This window comes from Pongo pygmaeus, chromosome 3 (genome assembly GCF_028885625.2).
Source record: "Pongo pygmaeus isolate AG05252 chromosome 3, NHGRI_mPonPyg2-v2.0_pri, whole genome shotgun sequence".
Classification (NCBI taxonomy): Eukaryota; Metazoa; Chordata; class Mammalia; order Primates; family Hominidae; genus Pongo; species Pongo pygmaeus.
This window is the reverse complement of record NC_072376.2, coordinates 2,322,897-2,341,650: the sequence shown is the minus strand read 5'-3', so window position 1 is coordinate 2,341,650 and position 18,754 is coordinate 2,322,897. Positions and strand designations below refer to the sequence as shown.

The 18,754-nt window shown below is 56.2% G+C and overlaps 1 protein-coding gene across 3 annotated transcripts in view; it reads left to right on the top strand.

The window, feature by feature from the left end:
- The window catches only part of ZFYVE28 (zinc finger FYVE-type containing 28), a 150,641-nt gene that overhangs the window by 112,617 nt on the left and 19,270 nt on the right, over nucleotides 1–18,754 (top strand). For all 3 annotated transcript variants that reach the window (XM_054486570.2, XM_054486571.2, XM_054486572.1), the window contains one exon: nucleotides 830–2,080. In XM_054486570.2, the coding sequence (XP_054342545.1) occupies nucleotides 830–2,080 (1,251 nt within the window). The remainder of the gene's footprint in view (nucleotides 1–829; nucleotides 2,081–18,754) is intronic.

Genomic DNA, 18,754 nt, shown 5'->3' with positions numbered 1-18,754 from the left:
GAAAGTTCTGCCCAGCTCTGCAAAGTGCACTTCCTCACAATAGCCACGGCTGTGCTGGAATGTCCCACGTGGGACTCAGACCACAGACACAACTGGAGCTTCTCCCAGCAGAGAGCAGCCCACAGTCGGCCTGTAGGAGCCTGCTCCAGGAGCTTCCTGCTCAGCATCACTGAATTAATTGTACCTTTGGGTCTCGGCCTCAATGCCTCTTCCTCCAGGAAGCCTTCCCGGCCTCAGACAGGTGCCCTGCTGCACCCTCCTTCATGGCTTGCATTGTCTTTGGTTGTAGCTGTCATTATTGTAGTTCAGTCATTGTTTGTATAAATGCTTGTTTATCATCTGCCTCACCCTACTGCAGGCTAAGTTCACAAGGGCAGGAGTATGCCTGCCTTCTTCCTCGTGTCCTAGTGCCCAGTTCCTGCTGCATAGCCAGTGCCCAATGGTATTTGCAGAATGAAAGGATGAAGGTCTATGTGTAAACCAGCATGTATTTTTTCACTCCTTAGAGTTTTTATTCATGCAGCTAACACATGCCTAACAATCAGGGCTTTCTTATTTTCAGCAAAAGGTTCCAGAATCTTGTTTTAAAAAAGAAACTGTACTAGAATCCCAGTCGGCCATCTTGAACACCGTTGTCCTCGCCGGCGAGACGCGAGCCTTCTTCCGTGGTGGAGGAGACGTGCTGGTGCCTTGTGAATTCAGCTGCAAGCATTCAGTGCCTGGCTGTTGTTCTGCTGGTGCAGACTCCAGGGTGCTGCATCCACTCCTGGACAAGGAGGCTGGTGTGGCTTTTGGGACCCTCACCCTTGGGTTTTGTGTTGATTCGTAGGGATTTGCTGCAGACGCTGACGGAGGAGGAGCTGCACACGCTGGAACGGAACCTCTGCATTTCCCAAGACGTGGAGTTCCCCATCCGCGCAGATGTGCAGGGACCCGCTGCCCTGGTGCCTGCCCTCTCTGCCCCTCTCCCCCCTGAGGGGCCACTCTCAGCCAAGGCCAAAGACCCGGATGCAGAGCTGGCCTGCTCCATGCAGTACGACGACCAGGAGCTGGAGCAGCTCAGCCGCATGGTCCACAGGGCGGGGGACGAGATGTCCTCTTTGCTTTCACCGCCCAGCGCCTGCCAGTCCCCAGCGCACAGGCCGGGAGCAGAGGGCAGCCCAGGCAGGGAGGCCTCTCCAGGTAGACCGCGCCTCCGATCAGGCAGTGATGAGGAGGAGCGCGTGTTCTTCATGGATGACGTGGAGGGGACGGCAGAAGCTCTGGCCAGGCCCGAGTCCCCAGGTGGCCCATTTGGGTGGGCAGGCAATACCCAGGCCGACCCCCAAGAGAAAGGGCAGGGTGGGCCAGGCGGAGCGGCGGGGCTCAGCGTGCCCGCCTCGGAAAAGGAGGAGGACTTGAGCAACAACAACAACCTCGAGGCCGAGGGCACAGGTGGGGCCAGCCTCGCGGGCACCAGCTCCTGCAGCTGCCTGGACTCGCGGCTGCACCTGGACGGCTGGGAGGTGGGTGCGGATGACGCAGAGACAGCCGAGATGATCGCCCACCGGACAGGGGGCATGAAGCTCTCAGCCACGGTCATCTTCAACCCCAAATCGCCTACTTCCCTGGACTCTGCGGTGGCCACCCAGGAGGCTGCCTCGGAGACCGTGGCCGAGGGGATGGATGGGGGCCCCCACAAGCTTAGCACTGCGGCCACCAACTGCCTTCTGCATTCCTGTGTGTGCTGTGGGAGCTGTGGGGACAGCAGGGAGGACGTGGTGGAGCGTCTGCGGGAGAAGTGCAGCCCGGGAGGCGTCATTGGTGCCTCGTACGCTGCCGGCTTAGCCAAGGCCAGCGACAGGGGCCCTGAGAGACAGGAGGAGGCGCCCCCGCTCTCAGAAGATGCCTCCGACGGGCGGGAGCCCAAAGCCCCCACTTCCGACAAGTGCCTGCCTCACACCTCAGGTTCCCAGGTGGACACAGCGAGTGGGCTGCAAGGAGAGGCTGGGGTTGCAGGTCAGCAGGAGCCAGAGGCCAGAGAGCTGGATGCTGGGAGCCCCTCGGCTCATGAGGCGCCTCAGGCCCTGTCGGGCTCCAGGTAAGAGTCAGTCTGGCCCAGAGACTGGGTTTGTCCTCTTTGCACTGGGGGGCAGGTGCTGGCGTGTTCTCCAAGCATTGCAGTGTTTCCACCTGAGCCATCTTGGCCACCGACAGGTGCTGGGCCCTGGCCGGGTGTGGGGTCTGTGCGTGAGGAGGGCAGGGGCAGGAGCTGGCTGCGGAGGCACCTGCCCTGTGGGGCGTCATGCACCAGGAAATGTGTGCCAGCGGGCCCGCTTCTCTGTTTCTGATGTTCCAGGTGCCTTTCAGGTGACATGGGCACAGTGTCAAGCCCTCAGCTCACCTGCCGCAGCCCCGGTCCATCCCGCCCCTGGTGTGAGCCACATGTGCCTGCGCGGGGCAGTGGGAGTGGGCTGTGCCAGTGCCTGGCCCCTTGCCCTGAGCCGCATCCGAGCGCACTGCCCACTTCTCTTTGCTGACCTCCATGGCTGCCTGGCTCACACCGGGCTGAAACCAGACGCAGACCCGTGGCCATGGGCGTGGAGACTGGGGCCATGAGGGGTGCTGAGACCACTCATGGGCAAATTCCCAGGGGTGTTCCCAGGGCCTCTGCCCCTCCCAGGACTCTCTCCTCCTTTCCCTGCACTGGGGGGAGGTGGGGAGGTCTCCTATCTCTTCTCATGGGCTCTCATCCCCCACACTGGAGACAGGGAGGGAAAGGCAGGGGCTGGGCCCAGCCCAGGGTCACTCATGGCTGCGTTGTCAGGGCCATTGACCCCCTTGCCAGGACCCCGCCCTGCAGGGCTCCCACTCTGGCTGTGGCCGTGTCTATAGGCCTCGCTAACGGGAAGAGACAGGGAGGATAGGGAGGGGACGAGGTTCAACTGGAGACCAGAAAAGCCCCCCCCAGGAGCCGTGAGAGCCGGGCAGCAGATGGGGATGAAGGTGGGGGGCGCAGGTGCAGGAGTAAGGGGCTGCGTTGAAGGATGGCAGGCAGGCCCAGGAGAGGGTCCTCACACTGGGGAAGGGGTTTCTTGGTGCAGGGCAGACACCTCCTTCTTCCTATGCTGGCTCCTCCCAGGTTGTGCGCTCGCTGGAGGAGTGGGAATGGCCAGGGTCCTGTGACGGTCAGGCCGTTCTTCCTTTCCGCTGCCCACTCAGGACTCAGGGCCTCCCTGCAGCTCTTTCCTGTGCTGTGGGCTGGGTGGGCTGGGCCTGGTTCCCGGCGTCCCTCCCCACTCCCCACCAGGCCCTGGCAGCCTCAGTCACTTTCCATCGATGGATTTGCCTCTTCTGGACATTTCCTGTGAACACATTCACGTACAGGTGGTTCCAGACTTACGATGGCTCGGCTTAATGAGGGCGTGAAAGTGACTTGAACCCAGCAGGAACCGTCCTCTGCATTTTGAAGGCTAGGAGGGTCAGATGCATTTCTGACATAGGATACGATGGGTTAAGTCGAGAAGCATCTGTGGCGTGTGACCTCCAGGGTCCGGCTTCCCCCACCGAGCGTAACGTCTGTAAGGGCCACCATGTAGAGGCACACAGTGGCACGCCGTTCCTTTTTATGACTGAATCACGCTCACTGCATAGGGAGACCGTCTTTCATTTCTTCATTCACCAGTGGATGGTGGATGTGTTGCTTCTATGTTTTGGCTGTGATGAAAATTTTTGTCCAAGTTTTTGTGTGGACATGGGTCTTCGGCTCATCTGGGTGGATCCCTGTGAGCGGAATTGTGGATCATGTGGTCACTCTGTGTGTGGCATTTTGAGGAGCTGCCAGACTACTTTCCAGCGTGGCTGCAGTTGGCATCCAGGCAGCTGTGGATGGGGGTTCCAGTTTCCCGCGTCCTTCCTTAACACTGGTCATTGTCTTTGTTTTGTCCTTAGGGCACACCCCACTCGTCAGCAGTCAGCTGATGTCTCTAAGGCCACTGGACACCGTTTCCTCACAGCAGGTTCATTGGTCTCATCCAGCATTACATGTGTAGAGCTTGCCATTGACAGCTGATTCAACTTTATATTTGTGTGGTTCCCAGTCAAATCTATAAATAAGATAGACCCAGAGAAGTCTGTCTGAAGGAACCTTTTTCTCCCCTGCCCCCAAAGGGAACGGTTTAAGAATGTTTTATAGTATAACCTTCAATTTTCAAAAATGTAAGCAAAGGCACATGAGAAGATGTTCAGATACACGCCCGCGTATCCCCCATCCCCGTATTTGGTGAAGGGCCTCCTGCTACAGGCACTCGCCCCCACCTCACTCTCCTGGCCTTCTGCCAGAGCCGCTCCAGTGCTTGCTAGAGATGTCCTGCTTCCCTTCACCGCGGGGCAGGGCCCCATGCGAGGTTGGCCTGGCGTGCACTCGGGCCCAAGTGCTGGCTTGGGCTTGTTTCCAGGCTTTTGCTGTCACAGACGTGCCACGATGAACAGCCTCACGCAAACAGCCTCTCCTCTTTCTTTTGGGTGAGGCCGTTTTTGAGATGCAGCCTGAGCTTCACGGCCGTGTCAGCCCGAGCACCTTTTCCCCACTACTGGATGCTTTCCTCAGGGGCTCAGACCCAGTTCATTGGCAATGGATCGTTTTTCTCCGAGTTTGACGTGAAGCCATCAGAAATTCTTTGACAGGATAAGAACGGGAGTTTTTGGTTTGGGGCCTGCCCATCTTTTGCTGCTGGGGGTGGTGGGGGTTGTCCAGGTGACAGCCAGTGGACGCCCACCCCCTCCAGAAGCTCCTCCCACCTTCCTGGAGTGAGCTCTGTGCCCCATCATGGACACAGCCTCTTAACGCGGCCTCAGCTTCCCAGGCCTTATGCAGCTCAGCACAGACGCTGAGGCTCAGCTGAAGAAACGGAAGGAGCCCAGGTGGTGGTGTCATTTTCCAGGGAAGTGTTTCTGGCAGGTGCTTAGGATCCGAGAGAGCAAGCACATCACAGGGTGATCAGGACAGTACATGTTTGGTTCGATTTAGGTCAGTGCCTGGGCCCAGCACTGTGCCCGGAGGTAGCTGGAAATCAGGTCAGCGGGCGGCAGCACATGGCAGCTGTCCCATCCAAGGCACAGGCGGTGTGCACCCTGGGAGCGTCATTCATTCTGCCACTCACCTGTGTCTCAAGCACGTTCCGGGGTGACTGGGCCAAGCACCAGAGACCCACCGAGGAACAAGAGACATGGCCTGTCTTCCCAGGTGTCACCTCACACCAATACGGAGGTGATAACGCAGTGGGGGTTTTTAAACAGACAGACACAGGAGACCAGCTTCACACACAGAGGAAGTTCACCCAAATTCAAAGAACCCCGTGTCAGGAAGCCTGGCTGGTGTTAAGTAACGTTTGTGCGAGGCCGGTCACGTGCACAGTATGGCTGCGTTTGGTTACACCTCCCGTTCTGCAGCGGGAGAGGCTGAGACGGAGAGGGTAGTATTTGCCTTAGCTGAGAGCATCTGGAAGAGCCCAGGCCTGTTTGGCCGTGAGACCCGCTCACCTGGCAGGCGTCCCTGCAGCCCCTGTGGTTGTGGCGTGGACGGTTCAGAGGGAACAGCGGGCACGGCCCTGACTCACGGCTTCCAGTCCCACGTGCGAGTCGGATCTCCGTGTGCTGCAAATGGAGGAAATGTGTGGAGCTGCGGCCAACTGGCCTGTTAGATTCCCCCGAGACCCCTAGAGCCTGTGTTTCTGGCCAGGCAGACGACAGCCTCCAGGAGGAAGGACAGGGCTTCCCAGCCACCAGCCAGGGGACGGATGCACGCAGGAGGTGGGTTGGCACATGGCCCACTGGAGTCCTGGCGTGACGGTCCCAGCCAGGAGGAGCCCCTCTCTGGGGCATTTCCTCAGGTGCTGTCACCTGGGAGTCCGGACATCGTCCTCGACAGACAGCAGTGAATCAGCCTTGCAGGTGTGAATGTTCTGGAACCTATGCCCTTCAGCTCTTTTCATTTTACTGGCTTCTTTCCGACCTTCTCAGTGGTCAATGAATCCTTTTGGAGAAGTTGACATTTTTTAAAGTCTTATTTTCCCTTCAGCTAGCCTCACCTCTTTGATCCAGAACCTTCCGTCCTCTTGAAGTCACCCTTGGAAGTTACTTGTCTAGATGACAGAAAGTCCACTCAGGCTGGTTGTCCATTCCTTCCAGGGACACCATGAAGTGGATTTCCAGCTCTGCCTTCTGCGAAAAGTAACACTGACTCCCTGTTTGCTAATTATAGATGTGGTCCCTGTTCATTGTAGAAACTTTGGAAACATAAGAAGGAAAGGCTGGGTGTGGTGGCTTATGCTTGTATTCCCAGCACTTTGGGGGCTGAGGCAGGCAGATTGCTTGAGGCCAGAAGTTCAAGACCAGCCTGGACAATATAGCAAGACCCCATCTCATGAAAAGTAAAAGTAAATTAGCCAGGTGCAGTGGCGTGGGTCTGTAGTCCCAGCTACTTTGGAGGCTGAAGCAGGAGAATCACTTGAGCCCAGAAGGTGGAGACTACAGTGACCTATGACTGTACCACTGTACTGCAGCCTGGGTGACAGAGTAAGACCCTATCTTTTTAAAAAACAAAACAAATAAGGAAATAAATATCACCCCAAGTCTTATGAACAGTTTTATTCTTTTTTTTCCACTGAACATGGTTTTATAGTTTCCTCTACGGTTTTTTTCTGCCTCTTGGATTCTCTTTTCTTTTTCTTTCTTTTCTTCCTTTTCTTTCTTCTTTCTTTTTTTCCTTTCCTTCCTTTTGCCCTTTTCTTTCTCCTTTCTTTCCTTTCTTTCCATTCCCTTCCTCCCACCCTCCCCTTCCCTCCCTCCCTTCCTCCTTCTCCTCCCTCCCTCCCCTCCCTTCCTCCTTCCCCTCCCTCCCTCCCCTCCCTTCCTCCTTCCCCTCCCTCCCTCCCTCCCTCCTTCCCCTCCCTCCCTCCCTCCCCTCCCTCCCTCCTTCCCCTCCCTCCCCTCCTTCCCTCCTTCCCCTCCCTCCCTCCCCTCCCTTCCCTTCCCTCCCCTCCCTTCCCTTCCCTCCCTCCCCTCCCTTCCCTTCCCTCCCTCCCCTCCCTTCCCTTCCCTGCCTCCCCTCCCTTCCCTTCCCTCCCTCCCCTCCCTTCCCTTCCCTCCCCTCCCTTCCCTTCCCTCCCCTCCCTTCCCTCCCTCCCCTCCCTTCCCTCCCCTCCCCTCCCTTCCCTCCCTCCCCTCCCTTCCCTTCCCTCCCCTCCCTTCCCTCCCTCCCCTCCCTTCCCTTCCCTCCCTCCCCTCCCCTCCCTTCCCTCCCTCCCCTCCCTTCCCTTCCCTCCTTCCCCTCCCTTCCCTTCCCTCCCTCCCCTCCCTTCCCTCCCTCCCCTCCCTTCCCTTCCCTTCCCTCCCTCCCCTCCCTTCCCTCCCTCCCCTCCCTTCCCTTCCCTCCCTCCCCTCCCTTCCCTTCCCTTCCCTCCCCTCCCCTCCCTTCCCTCCCTCCCCTCCCTTCCCTTCCCTTCCCTCCCTCCCCTCCCTTCCCTCCCTCCCCTCCCTTCCCTTCCCTCCCTCCCCTCCCTTCCCTTCCCTCCCTCCCCTCCCTTCCTTTCCCTTCCCTCCCTCCCTCCCCTCCCTTCCCTCCCCTCCCTTCCCCTCCCTACCCTCCCTTCCTCCCCTCCCTTCCCTTCTCTACCTCCCTCCCCTCCCTTTCCTCCCTCCCTCCCCTCCCTTCCCTTCCCTCCCTCCCCTCCCTCCCCTCCCTTCCCTTCCCTTCCCTTCCCTCCCCCTCCCTTCCCTTCCCTTCCCTCCCCTCCCTTCCTCCCCTCCCTTCCCTTCTCTCCCTCCCTCCCCTCCCTTTCCTCCCTCCCTCCCCTCCCTTCCCTTCCCTCCCTCCCCTCCCTCCCCTCCCTTCCCTTCCCTTCCCTCCTCTCCCTTTCTCCCCTCCCTTCCCTTCTCTTCCTCCGTCTCCTCCCTTTCCTCCCTCCCTCCCCTCCCTTCCCTTCCCTCCCCTCCCTTCCCCTCCCTCCCCTCCCTTCCTCCCCTCCCTTCCCTCCCTCCCTCACCTCCCTCCTCTCCCTTCCCTTTCCTCCCTCCCTCCCCTCCCTTCCTTTCCCTTCTTCCCTCCCTCCCCTCCCTTCCCTTCCTTCTCTTTTCTCTTTTCAACCATAGGGTCTCCCTTTGTTGCCCAGGCTGGAGTGCAGTGGCACAAACATGGCTCCGTGCCTGGGCTCAAGCTGTCCTCCTGCGTTAGCCTCCCAAGGTGCTGAGATTACAGGTGTGGGCCGCTGTGCCCAGCCTTGGATTATTTCTTTAGAATTGGTCCTTAGAAGTAGAATCACCACAGCAAAGGTATGAAGCCTTTTAAAGCTCTGCCACTCACTGTCAAACTGCTTTCCAGAAAGAGCTGATTACCCCCAGCAGTGCGATCCTTCGCTGACATTTCCAACTCCAACTTGAGGGGGAAAAAACGGAGTACCCTTCGCGGTTCCTAAGGTTTGCCCCCTCTGATGACTGCCAGCCTGGGCAGTTGTTCTGTTAGCGCCTGTGTTTTTCGTTCTGCGAAGTGACTGTGTTTTCTGCTGTTTTTCAGCTGGGATGTCAAGCTTTTTGGACTTGAAAACATTCTGTCTGGTCTGTTTGTGTCTTTCTCCAAGTTGTTCTTGCCCTTTGACTTTGTTTTTGGATGTCTTTTGATTTGCAGATGTCCTCAATTTTATCTTGTGTAATTAAGTTTATAGAAATTCTAGAAACAAGTTTGTTGCTCTGCCTTTCTGGTTGATCGTGTGTGGTGCGAGGCGCGCTGCTCCTCTGTGGTGGGGCCGGGGAACATTCTTCTCACCTCTGGTGGCCTGGGTTTTATTTTTTGCCATCAATCCTGCAGCCCTGATGACTAGTCGGGAGGAAGCTGGAACCAGTGTCAGGGGCCTCTGTGCATCAGAGTGGGACTGACGGAGGCTGTGGCCGTCCTGACACACAGTCAAGGCTGCCCAGGTGCTGGCTTAGGGAGGTCTCAGAGCCTGTCACTATCCGTCCCATGGGGGAAGGCCAGGCCTGCTCCGTCGTGCAGTCGAGCGCCTCTGTGACTGTATTTGAGTCCTGCCGGTGACCTCACTCCCCTGCCACTTGTCCACCGTGCTTAGCATCCTCTCTGGCTGTCACTCCAGGTAGAATGATAGGAGTCTCACAGGCTTCTTGGGACAGACAGTGGCCAAGCCTCTGCCCCAACCCTGTGGCACATGCCCCGACTGTGTGCGCCTTCCTTCCGGAACTTGGCAGTGGCAGACAGATGACAGACATTGAGGGATATCCCTTTTAGGGGAATTGCTGGAGTCATGGTGGGGAGTGCCCTGCTCCATATGCAGATGTGAGGGGAAAGGCAGTGCCTGGTGAACTGACTGCTCAGCCTGAGCCTCAGTTTTGTCATCTGCAAAACGGACCAACAGCAGGCCCCAGCTACATGGCAGGATGTACTCCTCACGCATCACCGCTCATCCTCTGCCATTCCTCCCAGCACAGCCCGCCATGTCACTGTGTCACTGTGTCACCCCACTGTCACTGCTCGTCCTCTGCCGTTCCCACAGCACAGCCCGCCATGTCACTGTGTCACCGTGTTACCCCACTGTCCCCGCTCGTCCTCTGCCGTTCCTCCCAGCACAGCCCGCCGTGTCAGTCACCGTGTCACCCCACTGTCACCGCTCGTCCTCTGCCATTCCCACAGCACAGCCCACCATGTCACTGTGTCACCGTGTCACCCCACTGTCACCGCTTGTCCTCTGCCATTCCCACAGCACAGCCTGCCATGTCACTGTGTCACCGTGTCACCCCACTGTCACTGCTCATCCTCTGCCGTTCCCACAGCACAGCCCGCCATGTCACTGTGTCACCGTGTCACCCCACTGTCACTGCTCACCTTGCTCCCGGGTTGCTCTTGCAGCCGTTCGTGGCCATCTTTGCCATGATCCGTCTTTTTGCCTCTGGATTTCATTGTTTCCTGGATTCACATCTCCATCCCCCACTCTGCTGGCGGTGACAGCTGTCCCGGGTGACATCAGGTGTTGCAGTGGTGCTTCATGACCTCGCTCCCGGACGGTGGGTCCCGGCCTCCAGCTTGAACATCCACCCACCGCGCCCCACCTGGCAGCTTGTCCGCTGTGGCCTGGGGTCATTCCACCGAGCTCCTCTGCCCTCTGCCAGTGTGAGGACAGGGCTCAGAGGTGTCACGGAGGAGAGCCTGCAGCCAGTCTATCCCGAGGTGGCTCCAGCTCTCCTGGGCCTGCTGGCCCTCTGCCCCGTGGTGAGGTCGCTGCTGCAAATCCTCCTGGGCCCCTCCAGGCCATGACACAGAGGGTCCTGCGGCCTCCAGCCTGGCCCCCAGTGCCCAGCTCAGAGGAGGGCAGGTTGTAGCTGGCACATCAGTGAAGGCACCACTGCGTGGGGAGTCACCTGCTGCTGGGCTGGCACGTCTGATGTGCTTTGTTCCCACATCCCCCATTTGGCTTTCCCACCAGCAGACAGGCGTCAGCCCCTTCCCTGGGTGGGGCCTCAACCAAGGGCCGTGCGGTGCTGTGGCCTCAGTGGCCCAGAAGCCCGTGCTTCCCTCCCTGCAGTGCGGTCAGGGCTGACAGAGCCTTCGGTGGCCCGGCCCTACTTTGGAGCTGTTCTGGGGGCTCAGAGGACACAGGCAGCCTCCAGGTGGAAGGCCGGGTGCCGTGCTGCGGGGGCTCCCTGGCTTCAGGGGCTCCCCGGATCCGGGGGCTCCCCAGTGGACCCACCACAGGACGAGGGGACAGAGTGACAGTCTGGGACTGGGGCAGCCTGGCCTTGCTCCAGTGCCTGTGACCTTGGGCAGCAGGTGCCGCCCCGCGGGCCTCCCCTCCCCCTCACTGGGATGCTCACACGGCTGCCGTTTCCCCCAGACTGTCTGGGGCCCGGTGGCAGGTGCCTGCTAGGCTGCTACAGCCGTTGGTCCCTAAAGCAGGTGTCCCGAGGCCCTGCAGGGAACACTGAGACCTTCCACCTACTTCATGCGTCGGCAGGAAAACAAGAGTGATTGAGTGGTTTAAAAATAGAGGAGGACTTGGAATTAATTAGACTCTTGAAAAACAGATTAGGTGTAATGACTGTCATTAAGTCAATCGTTTATAAGTGACGGGGCCTCCTGGGCTGACACAGTGAGTCAGGGATAAGACCAGGGCTGGTCCTCCGTGCACAGGCCCAGGTGAGAGGGCAGTGCTGGGTTCTTGCTCTCACGGGCCGCAGGCATGAAACCTTAGCAAGCTCGGTGATGCCTGTGTCACCAGAACCCCACGAGGGATAGTGATTGCCCTGCAAGGCCCTGAGTGGTGGCCTGGATGCAGTAGGCACACAGGCCAGCAAAGTCCTGGGAGGAGGTGCCACCCTTCTTGCAGATGGGCCTCCTCCCAATTCACAGCTGGCCTGGAGCTGGAGAGAAGGCCCCAGCCTGGCTGTGCTCTCAGGGAGGCCTGGCCGAGGGGATGGTCATTACCGCAGGTCCCCCACATGTCCTCATGACCCCACCCAGGGCCCATCCTTACAGGCTGTCTGTTCCCTGGTGACCACAACTTCTCCCCTAGCCTCTGGACCGCACCCTGCACCTCTTCAACATCTGCCACCCTGCTCCTTCCCCACCATCACCATCCACCTCAACGGCACCACCTGCAAGCAGCTGCGGCTACATGGAAGGAGCCCCTCACCATCCTCTCTTCCTCACGCTCCCGACCTGGTCCTCCGGCCAGTGCTGGGAAGAAATTAGAATTGTTTCATGAGGTGAAGGGTGCCAGTGAGGCACCTCCTTTTGTGAGAGCAATCAGGGGAGGCCTCCTGCAGGCACTGACATTTGCTGAGGCCTGAATGAAGGGAAGGGGCTGGAGGAAAGGTGCCCAGGTGGCAGGGCCCGTGAGGGCTGAGGTGCTGGGAAGGAGCAGAGGGGACAGGCAGCAGGGCAGAAGGAGGTCAGGGAGGTGGGGGCGGGAAATCTCAGAGAGCTTTGTGGGCAGGGTGAGCAGGAAAGACTTTTCTGAGAGAAGGAACGGCATCAGAGGGGGTAACGTGAGCATGGTGGTGAAGTGGTCTGGTGGTTTAAAAATTGTTGTAAATGCTGGGCATGGTGGCTCATGCCTGTAATCCCAGCACTTCGGGAGGTGGAGGCAGGCGGATCACTTGAGGTCAGGAGTTCGAGAACAGCCTGGCCAACATGGTAAAACTCTGTCTTTACTAAAAAAAAAAAATACAAAAATTAGCGGGCATTATGGCAGGTGCCTGCAATCCCAGCTACTTGGGAGGCTGAGGCGGGAGAATCACTTGAACCTGGGAGACAGAGGTTGCCGTGAGCCAAGATTGCGTCACTGCACTCCAGCCTGGGCGACAGAACGGCGTTCCATCTCAAAAAACAAAAACAAAAAATTGTTGTAAATGACTTTATTGAAATATGATTGGCATATGATAAACAACAGCATATGAGAGTTCAGTTCCTCTGTGTCCTTGTCAACACTTGGTATGGTGGGTTTTTTAGCCATTCTGATAGGTGTGAAGTGGTACCTCGTTGTAGTTTTAATTTGCATTTCTCTAAGGAATAATAATGTTGAAAATCTTTTTTTTAATGTATTTTTTTAGAGACAGGGTCTCGCTATGTTGCCCAGGCTGGCCTTCAACTCCTGGGCTCAAGCAATCCTCCTACTTCACTTCAGCCTCCCAAGTAGCTGGAACTACAGGCACGCCACCTCATTGACTCGAGCATCGCTTCATGTGCTATTTGTCATAGGCTGTTTGGTGAAGCGTCTGTTGACATCTTTTGCTGTTTCTTTCACTTGGGTTGTTTATCCATATTGAGTACTGAGAGTTCTTTATATATTCTGGATATAAGTCTGTTATGTGATTTTCAAATATTTTCTCCCAATCTGTGGCTTGTCTTTTCATTCTAACAGTATCTTATGAAGAGCAAAACTTTTTAATTTTGATGAAGTACAATTTATCAATTTTTTATTTTATGAATTGTGATTTTGGTGCCATATCTAAGAATTATTTTCATAACCCAAAATCACAAAGATTTTTTTCTGTTTTCTTCTGGAAGTCTTATGCTTTTAGGTTTTACATTTCGATCTATACAGTATTCCATTTGAAGTAATTCACGTATGTGGTGTGAGGCATGGATCAATTTTGTTTGCATAAGGAAAGTCAATTATTCCAGAATTATTTGTTGGGAAAGACTATTCCTTCTCCACTGAATTGCCTTTGCATTTGTGTCTTCAGCTGACCACATGTGGTGGGTTCACATCTGAACTCTCCAGTCTGTTCTATTGATCTATTTGCCTGTATTGACACCAATGCCACACCATCCTAAATATGGTAGCTTTATAATAAGCCTTAGTTGGAAGTGCAAGTGCCCAGCTTTATCTTCTTTTGCAAGGTTGTTTTGGCTATTTGGTCTCCTTTCTGTTTCCATATGAATTTTAGGGTTGTCGACTTTTGCCAAAAAAAAAAAAAAAAAAAAAAAGCCTGCTGGGATTTTGATTGGGATTATGTAGAATCTATGTAGTAATTTGGAAAGAATTATCATCTTAATAATACTTCTGGTTCATGAACATAGTTTATCTCTTTATTTATTTAGGCCTTTATCTCAGCAAAGTTTTATGGTTTTTAACTGTACAGGTCTTGCACATCTTTTGTCAGATTAATCCTCAAGTATTCTATATTTTGTGATACCATTGTAAATTGGTTTGTTTTATAATTTTAATTTGTAATTGTTCATTGGTAATATATATGGCTATAACTGATTTTTGTAGATCTTCTAGAAGATTTTTTTTTTTGAGACGGAGTCTTGCTCTGTCACCCAGGCTGGAGTGCAGTGGCGTGATCTCGGCTCACTGCAAGCTCCGCCTCCCGGGTTCATGCCATTTTCCTGCCTCAGCCTCCCAAGTTGCTGGGACTACAGGTGCCCGCCACCACGCCCAGCTAATTTTTTGTATTTTTAGTAGAGATGGGGTTTCACCATGTTAGCCAGGATGGTCTCGATCTCCTGACCTTGTGATCCACCCACCTCGGCCTCCCAAAGTGCTGGGATTACAGGCTTGAGCCACTGCGCCCGGCCGATCTTCCAGAAGATTAATCTTCCAGATTGATCTTGCTAAACTCACTTTATTAGTTATGGTTTTTTCAAAGATTTCATCAGTTTTCCTACATAGATGATCTTGTCATCTGAGAAGAAAAGCAGTTTTGCTTGTTTTCAATTGTACATCCTATATGTATTTCTTTTTCTTGTGTTTTTTAACCAGCCAGAACCTCCAGTATAACGTTGAATGAAAACAATGAAACAGGATGATTCTGCCTTATTCCCAAGCATTCAGTATCTACTGTTAAGTGTGATTTGAGCTGTAGGATTTTCACAGATGGCCTTCATCTTCTAAAATAAAAAAGGAGTTCTCTCCTATTCCTAATTTGCTAAGAGGTTTTTTGTTGTTTGTTTGTTTTTATCAAGAACAGATGTTGGATTTTCTCAAATGCTTTTTCTGCATTCTTTGACATAATCACATGGTTTTCCTGTTTAGCCTGTTAATGTGATAAGTCACAATGATTGATGTTCAGATGTTCGGCCAGCCTTGCAGTCCTGGGGCAAACTGTACATGGTCATGAGGTATTATCCTTTGAATTTACTGTTGGCTTTGATTTGCTAAACTTCAGTAGGATTTTGCATCTGTCTGAGAGGACTGTCAGGCAGCTGTCTTCTTGTCATGCCTTTTTCTGGTGCAGGAGCATGGCTGTCTAGGATGCGTTGGGGAGTGCTCCACCTCTTCAGGTTTCTGGAAGAGCTTGTGTAGAACTGGCATTATTTCTGCCTGAAATGTGAGATAGACTTCACCAGGGAAGCCATCTGGGCCTGGAGTTTTCTTTGTGGGAAGATTTTTGACTACAAAATCAATGTCTTTCTAGCAGACTGTTGAATTATCATCTTATTCCGTGAATGGAGTTTCTTTGTTGCAGTGTCGAGTAATCCGTCGACCCCGCTCCATCCTCCTGACGTCCCCTCAGAGGCACTGACTTGTTATCAGGCACTCGATGACCTGACCTGGCCCTCGCCACAGCCCTGCCTCTGCAATCGGCTTCCCTTTTCCCTGCCAAACCAGGGGACCTGCTTCTGGACCCCTCGTGCCCTCCTATTCCTGTCCCTGTCTGCCCCTCGGCCTAGCGTTGCCCTGCTGTGGCGTCTCTCCCTGTCCCTTTGACATGGAGCCACCATCGTTCAGCCCATGGCTGCCTGGACGAAGATGTAGGGAGCTTTGCCAGCTGGGTCTCACTGAGCCCCACAGCTGCCTTCAAGGTGGACATCTCCACGTCTGTGGCATTCCTGTTTGCTTCATGGCTGGGCCATCCCTTCCAACCCAGCTCTCCGGCCGCCTGCAGGACCCATCCCAGGGTTCAGCCTGTGCCTCTCAGGCTCTGCAGCATGGTGTCCTCCCAGCCCCCCATGCTGTGTCCCAGAGCACCCGGATGTGACTGAGGAGCCTGGTTGGGGGACGTGCTGGCTCTAGGCTAAGTGGAAAGGAGGTGGCACTGAGGGCTGGAAGGCAGCAAGGCCTGGGAGGATGTGCTGGAGCCTGGCCCATTGAGACACTCACATCCCTGACTCTCCCTGCAACTCCTGCCCTGCAGCCCGGCCCCCTCTGCTCCCCACCCCAGCTCCTTGGCCCAGTACAGCCCCATGGACTGGCAAGTGGCTGTCTGGCCTCAGCCTCCCAGGGCACAGACGCTGGGGCCCACCCAGGCAGGGTTCGTGTCCTCCACCAGCCAGGCGTGTGGGGAGTGGGATGGGTATCGGCAGGTATAGGGGGGCTGCCATTCCTGGGGGGGCTCCAGGAGAAGGAGCTGGGCAGAGTCCAGGCCTGTAGTGCTGCCCCTTGAGGTGCGGCTCTCAGTTCCCGCTCTCCCGACCCCGGGGCCCCCAGGACAGGTCTCAGTGAGGCACACAGCAGTGTCTGAGACGGAGAGAGAGGGGACCCAGGGCCACTTCCGGCCCTACTCTCTGCTCCTGGCAGCATCAGGGAGCCCGTCAAGGGGTGGAAGCGGGGGCTTTGGCTGGAGTGGAGCCTGCTTGTAAGCATTAACCCCTCCTCGGGGAGCCTGGAAGGGGATGGGGCCTCCCCCTGAGCCCGAGGAGGTGAGAGGGTGCCAGCCTCCTGCTCCCAGTGGCTCCAGGAAGCATCCTCAAGGGGTCGTTTTCCTCCACCCCATGGGACCAGGAAAATTCCAGGGGGAACAGCCCCTTCTCAAAAGCCAAGCATCTCCTCCCACCTTCACTGAGCCGAAAGCAAGAGGAAGCGGGTTTCAACCACGGTGATGCTGCAGCCGGAGACCAGGACGCCGTCCTCAGCTGACTTCACCCACCTCTCTGAGACTCGCCAGTTGTGGCGGCTTCTGTTCAGAGAGCTTTTTAAAGCAGCAAAAGCGCCTGCAAGGTGCGAGACGAGAAGGGCGACAGGAGCTCCTCCCGCTCGTGTGCCGGGGGCAGGAACACACGTGCAGGCACTCTTAGCTAATCTGCATTTCCTCATTTTTTAGGGTGCACATGTATTGCTTCCATAATTACGAAGGAAAACATAAAGGGGATAGCTTCCCAGACCATAATAATAGTGGGATCTTTTCAAGAGCTGGGCCGCGTCTAGGTCTGGGCCTCACTGTGTCCCCAGAGCCCAGATCTTGGCCAGGCAGGGCTGGGCCAGGAGGGACCAGATTACGGCCCCCACCCCTCCCCACCACTGCTCGGCCTGTGCTTGGACTTAATAGGGGAAGCAAGGGGCCAGGTGAGCACCCAAGGCGATGCCCGGCCCCTGGCCCAGCCCTGGTCTGGCCCCTGCCCCACAGCAGGAGAGGGGTGAGGCCATCCCAGAGGAGCCGACTTCTTGAAGGACCTGGTGAGCTGTGGACATCAGCAGCTGCTCTGGGGCCAGGGGGCAGGTGTAGTCGTGTCCTGCTCTGCTGCATCTGCCCCCATGGCCCCTGGCTTTTGGAGACATCTCCTGGGGGCCATCAGTGAGCAGTGTTGCATCCTCACCAGAGGACAAAGCTGGAGAGGGCCGACAGACGGGAGCTGTCAGGGTAGTTACGGGATCACGGAGGGGTCACCATGACGACTGGCAAAGTGGCCCTTAGGGCCTGCAACCTGCCTGTCTCAACAGGCACCGTTGCACCTTTCCTCTGAAGGATCACACTTTGGGAGGCCAAGAGTTCGAGACCCTGTTCTGTAGCTGAGGAGACCCCACCTCAGAGGAGGCAGGCAGGCTTGTGGTCACACATCTTCCAGGTGGGATAGGCCTGGGGACTGCCGGGCCATCCCCATATGGGCTGCTCTCTCTGGGCTCCGGGTTGCCAGCATGGCCGGCCTTGCCCCCTGAGATCTTGCACATGAGTCTTCTGGGGCACAGCCTGGGGGCCCGGTGACTGGGGGGTGGCTCTGACGGGGCCTGCCATCACGCTGCTGGCTGAGGCCTGGCAGTCTGTCAGTTGTTGAGCTGGGCTGGCCTCCGCGAGGACAGCGGCTCCGTGGGCCTGTCCACTGTCTGTCTGTGTCTGTCCTCCCCCTTAGCCTCTGCAGAGCGTCCCTGGGGTGAGGAGTGCTGACCACAGCCTGGCCGTGCCCCGTGGGTGATGAGGATCGGGGGGCTCAGGGGAACTCAGGTTCGCCGAGTTCTTCTGGACACCACCATGATGACTGACCAGAGACGTCTCCGGTAACTCCTGAGCCCCAAGTCCACAAGTGTCCTGGGGCATGATGCACAGGCCCCCTCAGGCTGTGGTAAGCTGTATCACCTCTGCCATCTGGGCAGGGAACTTAACCTCCCAGCACCTCAGTTTACTTGTCTGTAAAATGGGAAGGTGAGGCCAGGTGCTGTGGCTCACACCTGTAATCCCATTGCTTTGGGACCCGAGGCAGGAGGATCACCCCAGGGGGTGATGGGGCTGCTGACAGTGTGGGGCTGCTCCTGGCTCCATGCCCACCCCCTGCCTGACCCTCCAGAGGGCTGGCCTCTTTGATGACAGCAGGTGGCAGGAGGCTGTGGCCCTGAGGTCTGGCCCAGTGGCCTCAGCCTCTGTCACACACCACCCCCCTCACTTTGGGGAGGCTGTGCTCCAGCCCGTGTTACATGGCCCAGGGCCACACCCAGGACCTGAGTGCCCACTTACTCCACCCCTGCATCATATGTGCTGAGGAGCACCCTTGTTCGAAGGACCCTGTGTGGGCAGTATCGTGCTCCTGTTTTATTTTAATTTAATTTAATTATTGAGGCAGGGTCTTACTGTCACCCAGGCTGGAGTGCAATGGCACAATCTTGGCTCGCTGTAACCTCTGCCTCCCAGGTTAAAGCAATTTCTCATGCCTCAGCCACCAGACTAGCTGGGACCACAGGCACCTGCCACCCCCACAGCTAATTTTTGTATTTTTAGAAGAGACTGGTTTTGCCATGTCGGCCAGGCTGGTCTCTAACTCTTGGCCTCAAGTGATCCTCCCACTTTGGCCTCCCAAAGTGTTGGGATTACAGGCATAAGCCACCATGCCCAGCCTCAGCACTCCTATTTTATTAATTTAATTTCATTTTTGAGGCAGGGTCTCACTCTGCCACCCAGGCTGGAGTGCAGTGGTGCAATCTTGGCTCACTGCGGCCTAGGATTCCTGGGCTCAAGTGATCCTCCTGAGTAGCTGGGACCACAGGCATGTGCTGCCATGCCCAGCTATCTTTTTTTTTAATTTTTAGTAGAGACAGGGTCTCACTGCGTTACCCAG